The sequence below is a fragment of the Falco peregrinus genome, chromosome 4 (assembly GCF_023634155.1).
Source record: "Falco peregrinus isolate bFalPer1 chromosome 4, bFalPer1.pri, whole genome shotgun sequence".
Classification (NCBI taxonomy): domain Eukaryota; kingdom Metazoa; phylum Chordata; class Aves; order Falconiformes; family Falconidae; genus Falco; species Falco peregrinus.
Genome location: NC_073724.1, coordinates 45,625,274 through 45,640,988, shown reverse-complemented (window position 1 = coordinate 45,640,988; position 15,715 = coordinate 45,625,274). Strand labels below are relative to the sequence as shown.

Here is a 15,715-nt window from a genome sequence, read left to right as displayed (position 1 = left end):
TGCTGGTAATGAAAATGTGTGGGGTCCTCCAGTACTGAAGATGCTGACAATTTTCATAAAGCTGCTGCAGATACACAGCTCAGCAATACGTTTCTATCTTTCTACCCTTATCTGAACAGTTAAAAATACTTCACACTGAGTCTTCCACTTTCCACTTGGTTTACAAGGAAACCAGTTTTGCTACTGTGCACACCATTGTATGAGCTCCTACAGCTCTGAATAAACTGTAGCAGATAATGCAAAATAATGTGAGTGCTTCTGAACTAGGGTCCTCTCTTAAAGCTCTGAATTCCCTCATACTGCTGTGTAGATAATTTTATCATAGTTGGTCACCTGTTGGAGTACAAGGGGCTTCGAAGAAGGGTGTGTTAACCATTGAACACATTCAACAGCTTGGACCTTCTGTTTTTTTCTGAATGGCAAATAATGGCGGTTTTGCTTTTATTTTTCAGAAATCTTCTCTTGTAGATATTCCAGTGCTGCAGTTCAGTTATGCTTTCATTCAAAGGTAATTCAGCCATTATAAAAGAGAATTTTCTGTTTGACTCCAGTTAAGATAACAGCTAGCATCACTATTTCTGCTTTACTTTGATCTTTGTGTCACTGTATCACAGGACACCTTTATGTAGGAAACGGTTATTGCCACTTCTTTGTTAAGTAACAGATAGACACAAAATAACAGGGCTATGACGTTATGTTCCATTGATCTGTTGATAATGCCAGTCTGAAAGCCTTATTGCATACCAATAGAGCAACATACTTTAGGCATCTCATTAGCAAGACACTTGTATAATTTCTTAGGATCTTTCTCCTTATCTGTTCTGTGTTGCCAGATGAATGGATAGAGAACTTTCAAATTTCATAGAACTGCTATGGCTGCAGTCTGTGCTGGACATGTAGTGGGTCAGGCAGTTGGTTGGAAATACTCCTTTTGATCAAAACTCTTCTTCACATACTTGGCTTTTCTCAAATGGAAGCCTTGGGATATATCAGACTGCACAATATACTGTATGGAATAAGCTATGGAGATAAGTAAGCTGGCATGCAGTGGAGTGGTTAGCTAAACTATTCCTTTTCTTGTCCCTGAAGACTCAGCCCTCTTACAGTGCTGGCTGGCATACTGCATGTGCTGCTAGCATTTAGTGGTGTATGCATATTGCCTGTGCTGCTGGATATTTATACCACATTGCTGGATCAGTTAGCACAGGGCAGGATCTAAAGGACTGATATTGATGGAAGCTTTTAAGCCACCAAGTTACCTATATATGTTGGGTTTTGTTTTTTCCTTAACTCTATCTTCAGACTTGGTGTGATTTGGTATTGGTTTTTTTTGGCAGATTGCCTGTTTCAGCCTTGCAGGAGAACTTCCAGTCCTTGTTAGGACTTCTCAAAGAGTCTGTGCAGTTGAATTTAGCTCCTCCTGGACACTTTCTTCTTCTCAGGTACTGCATAAGAGAGAAGGCTTATAGATGCATGGAGTAGACCTGTCCAATTACTAACTTAGAGTGAATTGATTTTCCCACAGTACTCTGAATGACTTTGTGACGAGGACACCTACTCTAGAAAACAAAAAAGACCAAAAAGACTTACAGGTACATGTATACCTTTAGTTCAAAAATCTGGCATTGTAAATCTAAGTAAAAGTGAAGATGACCTGATCTTTGTATCTGAATTCATCTGTGCTTTTAGAATGTGTGAATCTGCATCCACACATTTTGGCTTAGGCCTGGTAAATATGAGGGAGGCTCAAATATGAGACAAGATGCACAGACATCTCTAGCAAAATTTTGTCAAAAATGCATGAAATTGCAATGGTAACTATGGACTTTTCAAAGCTGTTTTTGCTAGATAATTTTATGATTTCTCAGAATTTAAATCATAACACAAGTGTGGTATCATGAGTTCATGTCATATGTGTAAGTATTGAAATCTCAAAACTATCTAGGAAAATTAGTAGCATAATTATTCTTGAAGCTCATAACTGTGTTTGGCAATGTAAATGACTGTCAGCTCACCTTTTATGCAAAGAAGGGCTGGAGTAGAGCAGGACTCTCTTCCTATGGCAACTGTGATTTCACCAGAACAGTTTAAGCACTACCTACTTGGGTGCAGTTTTGACACTGAGCCAACATAATGCTGTGTATGAGATCAGATAGTGTTGTGGTTATAGGACTTTTGTGTGCCAACGGAGAAATTAAGTCTCCACTTCTGCTTCAGAGACTTGCCAGCAAAATGGCAATGATAAAAAGACAGTTTTGCAATCTTACTATCTTACAGCCTGTTCACAAGTGACCTCTGATTTGCTTTGGATTCTTGGGATTTGGTTTCATTAGAGTGGCCAGCTTTTCATTTCACTGGGAATTAAATATGCTGGAGTGAGAAGTTTGATGCCATGTCTTGCTTACCCCTAATAGAAAGACTGAAATATGAACAGTCGGATTGCTGTAGGATAAAACCCTGCCTCACTTAATGTTCTCTGAATATAAAAGGAATAAAAAGGAACAGTGTTCAAAACAATAAAGGCATTGGTATGCCATTTCTGAGGGGCTGAACAATTTAGATCATGTCTTTGACAGGTGACAGCTAATGTGTAAAGTGTGGCAGGACTGATGCCAAATGCCAAATCAATACAATGTTAATGGTAATGGCTTGCATGGAAAATCATGAGTAAAACTTCCATGATAAGCTAACTTAAAAGTTTTTCCTGCTTCTCATTTTCTTACCTGTTCTTATTTGAAGTGAGCAGTAGTTAGTCATCTTGAGAGCACAGATAGTTAAATCAGAGAAGTATATATGTTTCTAAGAGATAAAAGTGCCTAATTCTGATCCTTCTGACATGTTCCATATAAAAAGGATTTTGCTGGATTGGCCAAGTGATGATAGCTTTCATCTGATGCCACGTTGTCTGGTTATGTTATAGGAGGTGACCCAAAAAATCTTGGAGGCTGTAGGGACTGTTGCTGGTTCTTCTCTGGAACAGACTAGGTGGCTGAGCCGGAACTTGGAAGTGAAAGCTCAGCCTCAGATTTTACCAGATGACTTCAACATTGAAGATGTGAATGGTAATGTGATTTTGTCTGATTTTCTGCTGCTTCCTCTCTTCTACTTAAGTCAGTGAAGAGTACAACGTATTTGACAGTATGTTGTTTGCATGAGATGGGAGTAATACAGACAAAAAGTAAAACAACAAAAAATGCATTATCCTCCAATAACAATGTCAGCCTAAGCGGGTTTAGTAAATACCTGCAGATTATGTATAATGCAGAGGAAGACTTATTGCAGGTGCATGCAATACACGGGACAGAACAGTATGGGGCATGAGGTATGTCATTGTGGCAGCATATCCAGAGGCATTTATTTCACTGTAATACCAAAAAATAACATCAGTTTTGTTTGGGAAGAAAATTAGGAAAACAGCAAAATTTAAACATATCTGAAGGGAAAACTAAATAATTTTACCTCTTTTAGATACATCAGTGGCACCATCTTCAATGGTTTCTGCCTCTGCTCCTTCAATATACAGTGTCCAAGCTCTTTCTCTCCTTGCAGAAGTAAGTAGGAACCAGTTTTATAGTTGCTGCTCTCATCTGTGCGGTGGTTTAGTATTGGTATTACTGAGCAGATGAATGCATCAGGTTTTCCTGGCAGATTAAATGGGGGCCTAAATCTTTCTTGGGGCATTCCATGTGTGCACACATTCTAGCCTGAAATAAGGCATGCTTTCCCCTTTTGACAGAAATACCAACTAGAGGTTTAAAGAGATGTTCTTTTCATTTTTAAGGTTCTTGCTTCTCTTTTGGACATGGTTTACCGGAGTGATGAGAAGGAGAAAGCTGTGCCATTGATTTCACGTTTGCTTTATTACGTGTTTCCTTACCTACGCAACCACAGGTGACTTCTCTCTCTGTGCATGTGATTTTTCTTAAGTCTGAATTTTTTGACTGCAACTGTAAGACTTTTGGGTTTTCTTCAGTTTGTCCTCTCCTTTGTTTCCATTCTAATAAGGTTTGAGCTGTATTTCCCCCAGGAGCTGAAACTTTTTGTTTGAGCTTTGACAGCTCTGTTTAGCTGTAGATGTTCCTCCTGTGTAGGTTTTTTGTAGGCCTTTACTTAAAGCTCCCCTTTCTGTGTATGTTAGGTAATGGAGAGAGACTGTGGGGTGGGGCAGTAGAGTACTGGGCAGGTCACAGGACCCATCATGAAGTAGGAAGGCTACAATATCTGCCTATAGTCTACCTAGTTTTTCAGCCAAAAACATAAGTGTGGGAGAGATGGATGATACCCTCTGTCAGATGAACAGTATAACCTTTTTCCCACAGGGACACGAGAAGGAATATGAGAACATTACCTTGCTGTGGGGGTTTCCATTCCGTCTTCCAGGGCCTTATCAGTTGGTCCTGGTTCCTCAGCCTGCCTCATGCATCTCTCCCCATGTTTCTCCCAGTGCTATTCACAGATCTCTCAGAAAGCAAACCCTACCTTTTCCAGCAGCTCTCCGCCAAGTGACGGGAAGCAACCTTCCCCTTCTCTTCCCTGCTCCCTGCCAGTTCCGTTTTTCTGAGTTGGAGCTGCTCCTGCTGTAGCTGTTGCCAAGTTTCCCTTCCTCCCAGCTGCTCCCTTTTGGCTACTATGTTTTTCTGAGCAGACCGATCTAATCTGAGGTGTGGAAGAGCATCAGCCACAGCTCGTGGGTTGTGGTGGTGGAGGGGTAGGGGTTGACTGGAGTGTTGCTTAGGTTAGTACCCTGTATACAGTGAAGAGCAGGAAGAAAAGGGGTATAGAGGGTCAGGGAAGATACAACCAGGCATGCTGAAAAGGGATGATGGATTGAGTGTCACTGGGAAGTGAGCATTAAAGCTTGCAAGCCTCAGAGAGCAGCAGGGTTTGAAGACATTTCCATGCTCCCTCTCAAGGGGGATGGATTAAAAATGATGCAGAGAAATTTTGGGAAGCTATTTTCTATTCATTATAATTGTACATTTTCCATCATATCTACTAAGTGTTTTCTGTCTGCTTCACCCCTGACCAAGTCAGATTCTTGATGAATGGAGTGTATGTTGCTTTTGTTGACCAGGGCATATACCATCATGCACATGCACCCAGTGCCCTTGCTGTTTGCAGCAAATATGGAAAACCCTGCATACAGCCACCACTGAAACTGTTCCTGGGAATGCTGGCATCACGCTGCCATGCTAGGCCTGGTTTGAGGCAATGGCTGCAAGCCAAACACTTGGTCCATCTCTGCCCATGTGTGGAAATGGTACAGTTAAAATTGGCATGGACACTGCTGCTGTAAGAACGTCCTTGTGACTGCTGCAGAGGATAAATGACAGCTGCTGCAATGCTAGCATAGATCTGAACACCAGGAGTCAGCCAGCTTGTTTTTTCTTGCAAAGATACTACCATGCCCTTTGGTCTGAGAATGATGGTTCAAAAGACATGGGCATCGGTCATCGTGAAGTTGCTGAGATGTCTAGAGATGTCCTTTGATGGTTCTCCAGTTTCAGCCTGGCAAGGCCAGCAGTCCCTGTGATCTGTGTAGCCATGACCATAACAAGATGGTCACTGGTTAAGAATGTGGAGCCCCCCTTAGGCCCATAGATAGGCTATATGATTTTCATGTTACTCATACATGCAGCACAGCAGTTGGACCATAACCTCCAAGACTGTCTTCATGCCACTGTCCTCCCAAATCAGCAGGAGTTTGGTTGCCAGTCTCCACAAAAAGGCAGTAGCCTACCCCCACCTCCTTGACAACACTGAGGCTGCTGAAGGTGTGTTGCCAGCTCAAACAGAAGACCTTGACAGCATCCCTTCTCAACCAAAAGTCATGTTCCTGTCAGTCTGAGCACCACCTTCCCAGCCTGAAACCTTTGTTCAGCCACAGGCAAAGCAGTTACTGTAGTGAGGATTCATAGCAGGATGCTGTTTCGCATCGGCGTCCTTGGTGAAACTGAGGTGCCACAGGACAAGCATTAGTTCACGCAGGGTCCCTTCACCTTGAGACCAACACTCCCTCCCTACTGCGCCTTGCAGAGCACAGTGTCCAGATCTGGAGTGGGATGGTGCACAGGGCAGCACAAGGAGAAAAAGGCTCATAAGTGAGATTTCTATACAAGTGATGATGACATGAGAACTGACATGGAATTGTTATCTGGGTGACAGATGAAGCCTACTGTGATACCTTCTAAAGGGGTCTAATGAAAAGGGTGCAAAGCTTATTGGAAAGTTTTTTCAGGGAAGTTTTGAACCATACCTGTAGTGGAAACAGGCAGTACTGTGCTGTGATACATCTAAACTGAAAATACCTCCCCAAACTACGTAGACTGGAAATGTGAGAAGCTTCTGTACAAGCTGTTTTGATCCCCTGCGGCTCCAAGTTACCAGTTAATGTTGACAAAGCCTATTACTGAGACAATTTGGTTAGAAGTTCTGGGGAACCCCAGAGTTTATTTTCTGGTTACATAAACTTAACTTAAAAAAAATATGTATTTATTATTATTGTTCCCTTCCCCTAGTGCCTACAACATTCCTAGTTTTCGTGCTGGTGCTCAGTTGCTCAGCTCATTGAGTGGATACGCCTATACCAAGCGAGCCTGGAAAAAAGAAGTTCTCGAGTTGTATATGGATCCAGCTTTTTTCCAGATGGACACTTCATGTACTCAGTAAGACATGAGATTGTAGTGCTCTGAGATTCTATTATGAATTTGGAAAGGAAGTCTTTAAAGCAGAATGGCTAATATGGGGAAAAAAATATTCTGGCTTGTACTTTCTTACAGAATGTAATAATGTTAAAAATGGGTCTCAACCACTAATACTACTAAATACATTCACTTAAATTTTCATTATCGTGCATAAGAATAAATCTGTCTTATGCTGATACTCCCCTTAGTGATTAGGGAACTGCATACAGTATTGCTGGAGGACTTAGAATGTAGTATGTGTTAAACCAGGTAAGACTCTGAAGATTGAATACCATTTGGAAACTGTTTCCTTGTATGAAAGGTTTGACCAAAATCTTTTCTGAGGTGAATGTATACCAAAGCTTTCTCTGGTTATCTAATTCTTTCTATATCTTTTCCAGTTGGAGATCCATTATTGATCATCTTCTAACACATGAGAAAACTATGTTTAAAGATTTGATGAGTAAGTATCAGATACTGATAACTTACTTCTACATTAATTTGAAATGTATTTGCATTTAACCTATTGAAGTGCACTTTTAGTGTACTAATGTATCAAGAAAATGCAGGCAATGCTGCATCTGCATAATCGACTGTATTGTCAACTTTATTTACAGCTAAAAGCTGTGCTAAGTTTATTCTGTATTTTGATCATGTCTAAAACACACCATAAATATTTTTGTTCTAGAAATGCTAATGTTGGACTCCCCCATTCACATTTTGCCATAATTTTAAGTTGCTGAAGTGTGACGTTTTGCAGCTGTTCCCTGTTAGAAAGCAAGGAGACTTTGGCTAACTTTGGAGGTGCCTGTATACTGGCATCAAGCTGTAGGAATATGGTGCACCAGTACAGAAAACCTTTGAGCAATATGCTTTGACCTCTAATTCAGGTTTGAGGGGAGTGTAGAACAGTAAGTCCTAGGGGAAGGGGTGGGATAGGACCCCTTAAATTTGCGTAGAGCTTCAAAGGAAGAATCAGCTTTAGTCTCTTTTTTCAGGTCTTCTAAAAGAACAGTTGAAGGTTTACAGTGTGAGACTAATTCACCAATCAGTAGACCCAAATCCAAGTTTTTCTTTTTAAAATATTTCAGGACGTAGGAATTATTTTCAGCCCCAAACAAAGGAAGTCTTTATACAGTAGGTAATTCTTATCTTTGTTATAGATATGCAGAGCAGCGCCTTAAAACTGTACCCAAGTTTTGAGCAAAAAGCAATGTTGTTGAAGCGGCAAGCTTTCGCTGTCTTCAGTGGAGAGACGGATCAATATCATCTCTATCTTCCCTTAATACAAGGTAAGATTTGTAATTTAACCTGCCTTTTTTTTTCAGCTGTAACATATATATAAATTGTAAGAAAGGAATGTCACCTGTTTTCCAACACGTACTCCCATTTTTTAAAAGTTTTTAACAAAATTTATGATGCTGTGCATCTTTGAATTCTAACAAATACATAATCTCATTAAGCGGGAGACAGGAATCTGGGTTCCAAAGCCTTTGGTCTGAAAATACAACTGGAAACATGATTATTTAGTGGCAGTCTTCCAGCCACTCTTGGACTATTGTTGTTCTCCTTAAATGTCAGTTTTGATAATATTTTGTCCAATATAAAGCCACCATGTCTTCAGACTTTTTCTGAATCATGGTTTTGTTAATAGAGTTGCAAGGGACTCAACCCAAAACTGATGATGGAGCAAAAATTTTGTTTTGCCACCTCTACATTTTTTATTTCCCAAAGCAACATGCATTCAGGAAAATACTCCTCTCTGTCTGTTTGGGTTTTTTTTTATGTTTACTTCAGAACGACTGACTGAGAACCTCCGTGTTGGGCAGACGTCTATAGTTGCTGCACAGATGTTTCTCTTCTTCAGAGTTCTTTTGTTGAGAATTTCTCCTCAGCATCTAACTTCATTGTGGCCAATTATGGTAACTGAATTGGTAAGGAATAAGTAGTAACTTGAAACTAATTAGTGTGTGTTTTTTCCTGTTTCACCTTTTTCTTCCTCCCAAATACACCCTCTGTTTGAAAAAGGAAATGTTTTCATACATTAGTTTGATAATTTGGGAACAGAATTAACACTGTGATTAGGAAATACCTTTTTGATTACATTAGCAACAAGAGTAGGATTAATCTCTTGCATGGTTTCTTAATTTGTTGCAAATCGTAAGAGTAAACTAAGGGTCTGTGGTTCTACATACAAGATATGTGAAGCCTATCTTTTCTGTGATTGAGTTGTATGAATCTTTCAGCATCCCCATAAATAATTTATTTCTTTAAAGATTCAGACATTTCTACAGCTGGAAGAAGATTTAACTGAAGAAGATGAACCATCAAAGTAAGAATTACCATTTGTCTGGTAGAGAACTTGTGAAAGCTGTGCTTGTTCTGTATCTGCAATTTTTTATTTATTTACTTATTATCTGGGATAGGGAGGAGACAACAGGATTTTTTCTTATTGCACTTGTGTATTTCTAGTACTGATGAATCACAGTTTAGGACTTTTTTTTTTCAGCAGCTAAAATAGTGATATATTAAAAAACTGTTAAGTACCACTTATTAGTTGCATACAAAAAAAGAAGAGATATTAAGTCAGCATTTCGATATTTTAACACGTTGCCATTTTTTCTGAATAGTTTAATTACTTCTAACAGACTTTTATTAATCACAGTGCTTATACAGAACAAAAATAATTTTTGTTGCACACAAGTGCAAGTGCTCATTTGTGTAAATGTGTGCATTTCTCTTTTACTGAATGAAAAACGTTTAGTGGATTTATGTTTTAATGGTACACTTCTTAATTGTAACTAACACAGGAGCAACAGCAAAATAAGCAAACAGAAAGTCTTGGGTGATGGCAGTGGATATGACATACAGCAGAATGAGCTGTCCTTGTACTTATCAGCTTGTAAGTTTTTGGACACAGCGCTTTCGTTTCCACCTGACAGGATGCAGTTGTTTCAAATGTAAGTCCTCTAATTACTGACCTGTTCTCTGGGTTGTTACCACTCTTATCCTTTGAAGTAATTACAGATCTACTTTCTTCTAGACTAAATTTTGCCATCAGTTCTTTTTACAAGTGCAGTTATTGATACTCAGGCAGATGTAATTCTGGGTATTTGGAAAAACAATTTGGTCTTGTCAGTGTAGGAGGATCTTACTATCATCATTAACAGATTCTTTAACTTGTTAAACTGGGAGAAGGATGGAGTCTGTTCTTCTTCCTTTGCACACACTTGAGATTTTTTTTTTTTTTTTGAGCTAGTTGCATTTAAATACTGGCATGATATTAACATCCTTGTTCATTAAGTTTGGCCCTGGTACTAGCATAAAATTATAGTTATGACAGCTTTCTGTAAACAAACCAGTGCTCTACTAAACTATGTATGATCCGAACAAGGATTTTTTTTCTGCCTGTCTTCTTATCAAGTAATCCATTTGTTTCAGGTACAAATGGGCATTTGTTCCGGAAGTGGACACAGAGTCATCTACTGTGACCTCTCATCTGTTAGAAAATCATCAGGAATGCAGACCACACATTGTGAGAATCATGGATCTGCTGAAGATGAAATACGGGGTAAAGAAAGAATGCTTAACTTGAATCTTTTTGTTTTGGTTCGGTTTTTTATCCATTAAAATCTTATCACTTGTTTAGAAATGGAAGTTAAGTTAGGCAAGAGGTTTTTAGATATTTAATAAAATTCATGAAGCTTTTAAAAAAAAGTGTGAAAAAGCTTTCACAGGTATATCTTGAAGATGTCAGATTGCTTTTGAGTGTTTCCGTGTTGTTCCCTTAAATCTGCCTCACAGCCAGCCAGTGAAAACAATCTGTCTCTGACAGGACAGTATTTATAAAAAAAAAGAGCATGATTTACTTTGCCAAAAAAGTTTACCGTAATAGCATTTTACATTATCATTAAGGTTTCATATTAATTCTTCCAGAAAAGGAAATAGAGGCATTAGTATTTCTCAGAGATATCTCCGTATTCTGTTGTTTGATAGCTGATTCTGAAGGCTAGTCTAAATGTGCAATCTTCTGAACTCGTGAGTCTTTCGTTTAACCTCGAATCCCACTACAGAAGTAACTCGGTATACCATCTATACAATTTATATTGTAATACAGTTGTAGGCTGTGGATCTCTTAGTATGAAAAAAGGGTATAGTACAGGGTTCAGACAGGCCATTACACCACTGTGTCTTACTGCAAAACCTTTAGTAAATCTCAGTTTATTTGCTTACAGGAAACAAACACCACTGAGGGAATTTCCAAGAAGCACCAATTTCCTCTTTTGAATGTTCACTCTATATCTAGCATCACCCAGCTTATGCCCTTCTTCAAGACTCTGTGTTGTGCATTTACAACAAATGGCAGTGAGTCCCAGAATTCACATGCTTTTGCCTCTCTCTCTCTGGACTATGTTGGCAGTAATGGCACAAAGATCTTGCAACAGCTTGAAGAGAGTGTTGAATGTGACTTCCTTGAAAATATGGAAAGTTAAGCCACACATCGGACACTTGGCTCATGGTGAATAGTGAAAAAAGGGAAAATTTTACTGCAATTAATCTCTCCCCCCCCAGTTTTGAAAGTACATTTTGTTTTTTCTTCCTGCTGTTGTGGAGTGCTCTTCGATATTCCAGGCTTCTGAGTGGGTGTTAAAAAGCAGGATTCTTCAGTCCGGGGGGTGGGTGGGGGTGGGGGGTGGCGGTGGTGAGTACAGCTTAATGGCAATTTATCATAGCTACTGTATTCTTTTACTTGTTTTCAATGTGAAGGATTAAAGAGATTTTGTAAATAAAGGAAGAATATTTTTGACTTGGTGAAAGTAGCAACTGTACCATTTAACCAGTAAATTCTCAAGTAAGTATTTTAAAACACTTTTGGAACTGTGTTCTGAAAGTAAATTTAAGAAAAAGCTAATATTGCATGTCAGTGTACAGTCCGTTTGCAAAAAAGCCATTTCCTGAGGTTAAAGCCCGCTTCTACTTCTTCTTTCTTTAACTTGTCCTAAAACTTACCAGCTTCTAAACAGATCACCTAAATTTCAAACAGCTGTATTTTATAAGTCTTAGTATTGTGCAAATAGAACTGCAGACTTGCCATGTTTGTAATTTCAACTCTGTACTATAGTAGCATTCTTCAGGATTAGCAATTCTTAAATAAAAGACAAGTATGCATAAAAGATAAACCTATGCAGTAACATTTTGTAATTTACATTACTTGAGGGTTTTTTATTTTAATTAATTGACTAAAAATATTATAATTCAGGTTTTTAAATTAAAAAACTTTTTTTGTTCAGTGACTTAAGGTCACTTTGCAACTTCTGAAATGCAAAAATGAAAATAGTTCTGTAAAAATATAAAGTGCTCTATACCAACAGCCTAATTACAATTAAAATTCTTTTTTTTAAAGAACGCTTTTTATACAAAAGAATGTGTTTGGCTATTCCTAGTTTTAAAAGATATAGGGAGATCATCACAGTGCCATGACCACAGTAATGTTCAAGGTGCATTTTTATTTTGGTCCACGTTTATTTTGGAACTGCACTGCTACTGCCACCCAGGACATGGGAGACAGGGATTAGTTCTACCACCAGACAGCACAGCTGGATGTCTGAAGGACACTTCTGATGGCCAGCAGATAACCACCATCATAGCAACACATACAACAAAAGGCCCAGTAGAGTGGTTTTTTAGATGATGAGGTAGGCTCCACTGAATTTTCATATTTAGTGGATTATCTGACTGAATTTGTAATGCTGATTTGTTTGGGAGGGCAAGTTCATCGTGTTTCATAGTGAAAAGCTTTGCTCTTTTTTTTAAACACCTTTGCCCCCAGAGAAATTGATTTTGTAAGATACACCTGTAGACTGGTATGTGTTACTTGAGTTATTTGGAACATTGTGGCTGAAGTAAATGCGCTGGGTACTGGAACTCACCGCTGTTGGTTTTGCTAATTAAAAGAGGACATACAAAATGCATGGTTTAATGTCACCAGGTTGTGAGGTCAGGGATTATTTTTTTTTTCGAAACTCACAAAACAAACATGGAAGGCTACTCTGCAGTGTTTTTACCTACAGATATACGAAATTTACATCTTTGGATTACAAACTAAAACAATGAAACACTGAACAACATGCTTTAATGTGATAATACTGTAATGCTCTATGAAGATAATACTGTAATAGGCTTATGCTAAACTTAGCTAGCTACTTTGCATTTTACAGTTAAGGAAAGTGATAGACTGAAGTGTGATATTGTGTAGTCACTAAGAATGTGCATTATTTGTATTAATGTAATTTATAATGCTATTGGAATGAGCAGAAGGGAAAAGTTTCACTTTTAAAGCATTACTTGAAAATTGGAATGGGATATTTTTAAAATGTTTGTGTCCATTACTTACATATCTTCAACAATTTTGAAGATAATATTACTAATATGCAGGGTGATTTAGTAGTTTTACTTTCATCTTTCTGGTGGTTGCCTTCCATACTTGGGTATTTCCCTTAAGGTCCTGATGAGATGCTGTTAAATGGGCTATAAAATCTAAGACAACTTTCTGCCATCGAACCTTTTGTTTTACATCCTCCCATAAGCTATAAACCTGTGTATTCACGTAGTTCCTTGCTAAACTGGAGGTGGTGAACCAGTTTCTTCAATTGAGGGTCTTGTCATTCTTCCCCTTGACATGTCCCATTCTGGCTGCCTGTACTTCGGATGTGCAGCGGATCAGCCCTCAGTCACTTCTAGCCAGGCTGGTGAACTTTAAAAACAGAATCTGTGACTTAGTTATACTAACTTCTAAGATTATCTTACTTTCTACAAAAGTAGCGTGTGCTTCTAACTCCTGCCTTCATACATACGTTTACCTTTTTCCTGTGGTTTTGCAGATGGCTAGTGCTTTAAGTGGCCTCAGATACTTGTGACTTGCAGAATCCTTTCACTGCAGCAGAATCTAATTCTTAAGAAGAAAAAGTTCTTTAAAATTTAGTGTATAAGCAGATCTTGTATCATTACAAATAGCATGTGAATAAGGAAGAAAGTGCTTTCTTCAACTAAAAATCCTTGGGTGGTGGAGGGGGCACAGTTACATAGGCGTGAAGGTATCTCTAGCCGTGTAACTTTATTCCTTTTCTATATGAGACTAACTGTAGTCATTTTACTTATTATGCTACTGCTGTTAAATCCACACGACAGAGGGTTGTACCACTTTAACACTGGTACTGCCAAAGGAGAATAATCTAACTATAGATGAATCTGAAAAACTTTTGCCTGAAACATAGTATCAAGAACAGGAGAGAAAATGCTTTTGCTTTGCTTTATGGTTCTTTTCTTGTTTTCAGAATAACCAAGCTCAGCTTTCTCCTTTTGGATACTTAAGCTTTGAGATAGCATAGCCACAGTGCATGATACACAGGGGGAGCCATATTTAAATATTCAAAATTATTTCATTTTCCTGAAGGAAAAAAAAATAGTAGGTGCAACCAAGGTAACTGTCAAGAACAGCAGAGCTTGAAATGCAGAGCATTAAGTAATTGGCTAAGCGTATTCGATACTGTATGTGAATGCAATTGTAATATTAAATGTTATTTTGAAATACATTTTCAAAGGCAATTCTCATTTTTTCAGACGAGCTTTACTGCTCACTCACCAAATTTATGTTTTATCTGATTCTGTAGAAGCTCTCCAATTCTCCGAGGGCTCCGTACGGCCCCGCGGAGCTCCGCCGGGCTCCAGCAGCCGCGGCCCGCCCCCGCCCCCGCGCCCCGGTCGTGCCCGCTCCTCCGTCCCTGTCTCGCATTCTGCAACGTTCCGCCCCGGGACGCCGGTCCCGGCGGTCTTGGGACAAGTTTTCTGGATCCGTGGGTCTGGAAGAACGGCGTAGAGCAGCTGCAGGGAGCAGCCGGTGCGGCGGGGAGGTGGCGGCTCGCCCGGCCCTGCCAGCGCCTCTCCCCCGGAGCCCCGGGGCGGCGGTGCCGGCTTCGGTCCGCGCCCCCTCACACGGCCGGGGCGGGTGCCCTGGCAGCGCTGCCTCTGCGCCGCGGGGACTGCCGCCTACAGCCGAGCTCGAACGTGTGAGGCCCCCAGGGGTGACTTTGCGAGAGCCGCTAGTCAGGCCCCAGCCTCCCCCTGCGGCCCGTACACCGCTCTGTGGCGTCGCGCTGTGCCCCCCGCGCCCCAGAAGCCGTTCACGTCCGATCGCGCTGCGCACGCTGACAGTCAGCGCCCCCGCTGCCTGCGCGCTGGGCGGCGCCGCTCCGCGCACCGAGCGCCGCTCCCGCTCCGGCGGACAGTGCCGCCGGCTCGCCCGTTTGGCTCCGGCAGGAACGGCGAACCCCCACCGCCGGCAATGGCCTCCGCCGCCGCCGGGGCCCGCCTCCCGCCCTCGGCCCGGGGCCGCCGCCGCCCCGCCCGGCCGCCCCAGCGCGCCACGGGCCGGAAGCGGGAGAGGAGGGGGCGAGGCGGAAGTGCGGGCGCTGGGCGCTCCCCGCTCTCCTTCCCGCCCCGGCGCTCGCTGCGGCACAAAAGATGGCGGCGAAAACACAGGGCGGTATTCGCCTTAGCGCGGTGAGTGGCGCGGGGCGAGCGGGGCGGGGGAGGGCCCTGCGGGGACGGTCTCTCTTCCCCCCTCGGCGGCCCCTGCTACGGGGGTCGGCGCCGTCTGGCCGCCGAGGGGAGCGGCGGCGCCTGTGCGAGGCCCGCGGCGGCCGCGGGGCAGGCAGCGGGCTGGGGAGGAGGGAGCTGCCGTGCCGCAGCGGCCGCCGCTTTCCCGCGGTGAAAGCGAGGAGCGGAGTCTGCCGGGCTGGGGCCGACGCCTCGCCTCTCTGGCGGTAAAAAGTTGTCGGCCGAGTGCTGGGAAGGGCGGGCTCCGGAGCCCTTCGCCCGAGCGCGGGCAGCACCCCCCGCTCTCCGCAGGCTTCTGTCGTCTCAGCTGTCAGCGGCTGTGCCCTCGCCCAGCCCCTGCCGCGCCGTCCCTCGGTCGCTTTGCTGGGGGGACAGCTCCGGGGCGGGTGCCCGGCGGGCCGGGGGCTGTGCTGTAC

At 41.8% G+C, this 15,715-nt stretch overlaps 2 protein-coding genes across 5 annotated transcripts in view; both read left to right on the top strand.

The window, feature by feature from the left end:
- Nucleotides 1–14,275, top strand: part of DOP1B (DOP1 leucine zipper like protein B) — a 51,874-nt gene extending 37,599 nt beyond the window's left edge. For 2 of the 3 annotated variants that reach the window (XM_055803328.1, XM_055803327.1), the window contains exons 24-37: nucleotides 453–508; nucleotides 1,338–1,442; nucleotides 1,526–1,592; nucleotides 2,921–3,062; nucleotides 3,469–3,551; nucleotides 3,782–3,891; nucleotides 6,519–6,665; nucleotides 7,085–7,146; nucleotides 7,847–7,975; nucleotides 8,481–8,617; nucleotides 8,960–9,015; nucleotides 9,494–9,643; nucleotides 10,125–10,254; nucleotides 10,919–14,275. In XM_055803328.1, coding sequence (XP_055659303.1) covers nucleotides 453–508; nucleotides 1,338–1,442; nucleotides 1,526–1,592; nucleotides 2,921–3,062; nucleotides 3,469–3,551; nucleotides 3,782–3,891; nucleotides 6,519–6,665; nucleotides 7,085–7,146; nucleotides 7,847–7,975; nucleotides 8,481–8,617; nucleotides 8,960–9,015; nucleotides 9,494–9,643; nucleotides 10,125–10,254; nucleotides 10,919–11,176 — 1,632 coding nt within the window. In that variant the 3' untranslated portion in view covers nucleotides 11,177–14,275. The other variant, XM_055803329.1, reaches the window with a different exon arrangement.
- Nucleotides 14,276–15,112: 837 nt separating this feature from the next.
- The window catches only part of MORC3 (MORC family CW-type zinc finger 3), a 29,859-nt gene continuing 29,256 nt past the window's right edge, over nucleotides 15,113–15,715 (top strand). The window contains exon 1 of one of the 2 annotated variants that reach the window (XM_055803330.1): nucleotides 15,113–15,242. In XM_055803330.1, coding sequence (XP_055659305.1) covers nucleotides 15,204–15,242 — 39 coding nt within the window. In that variant the 5' untranslated portion in view covers nucleotides 15,113–15,203. The remainder of the gene's footprint in view (nucleotides 15,243–15,715) is intronic. The other variant, XM_055803331.1, reaches the window with a different exon arrangement.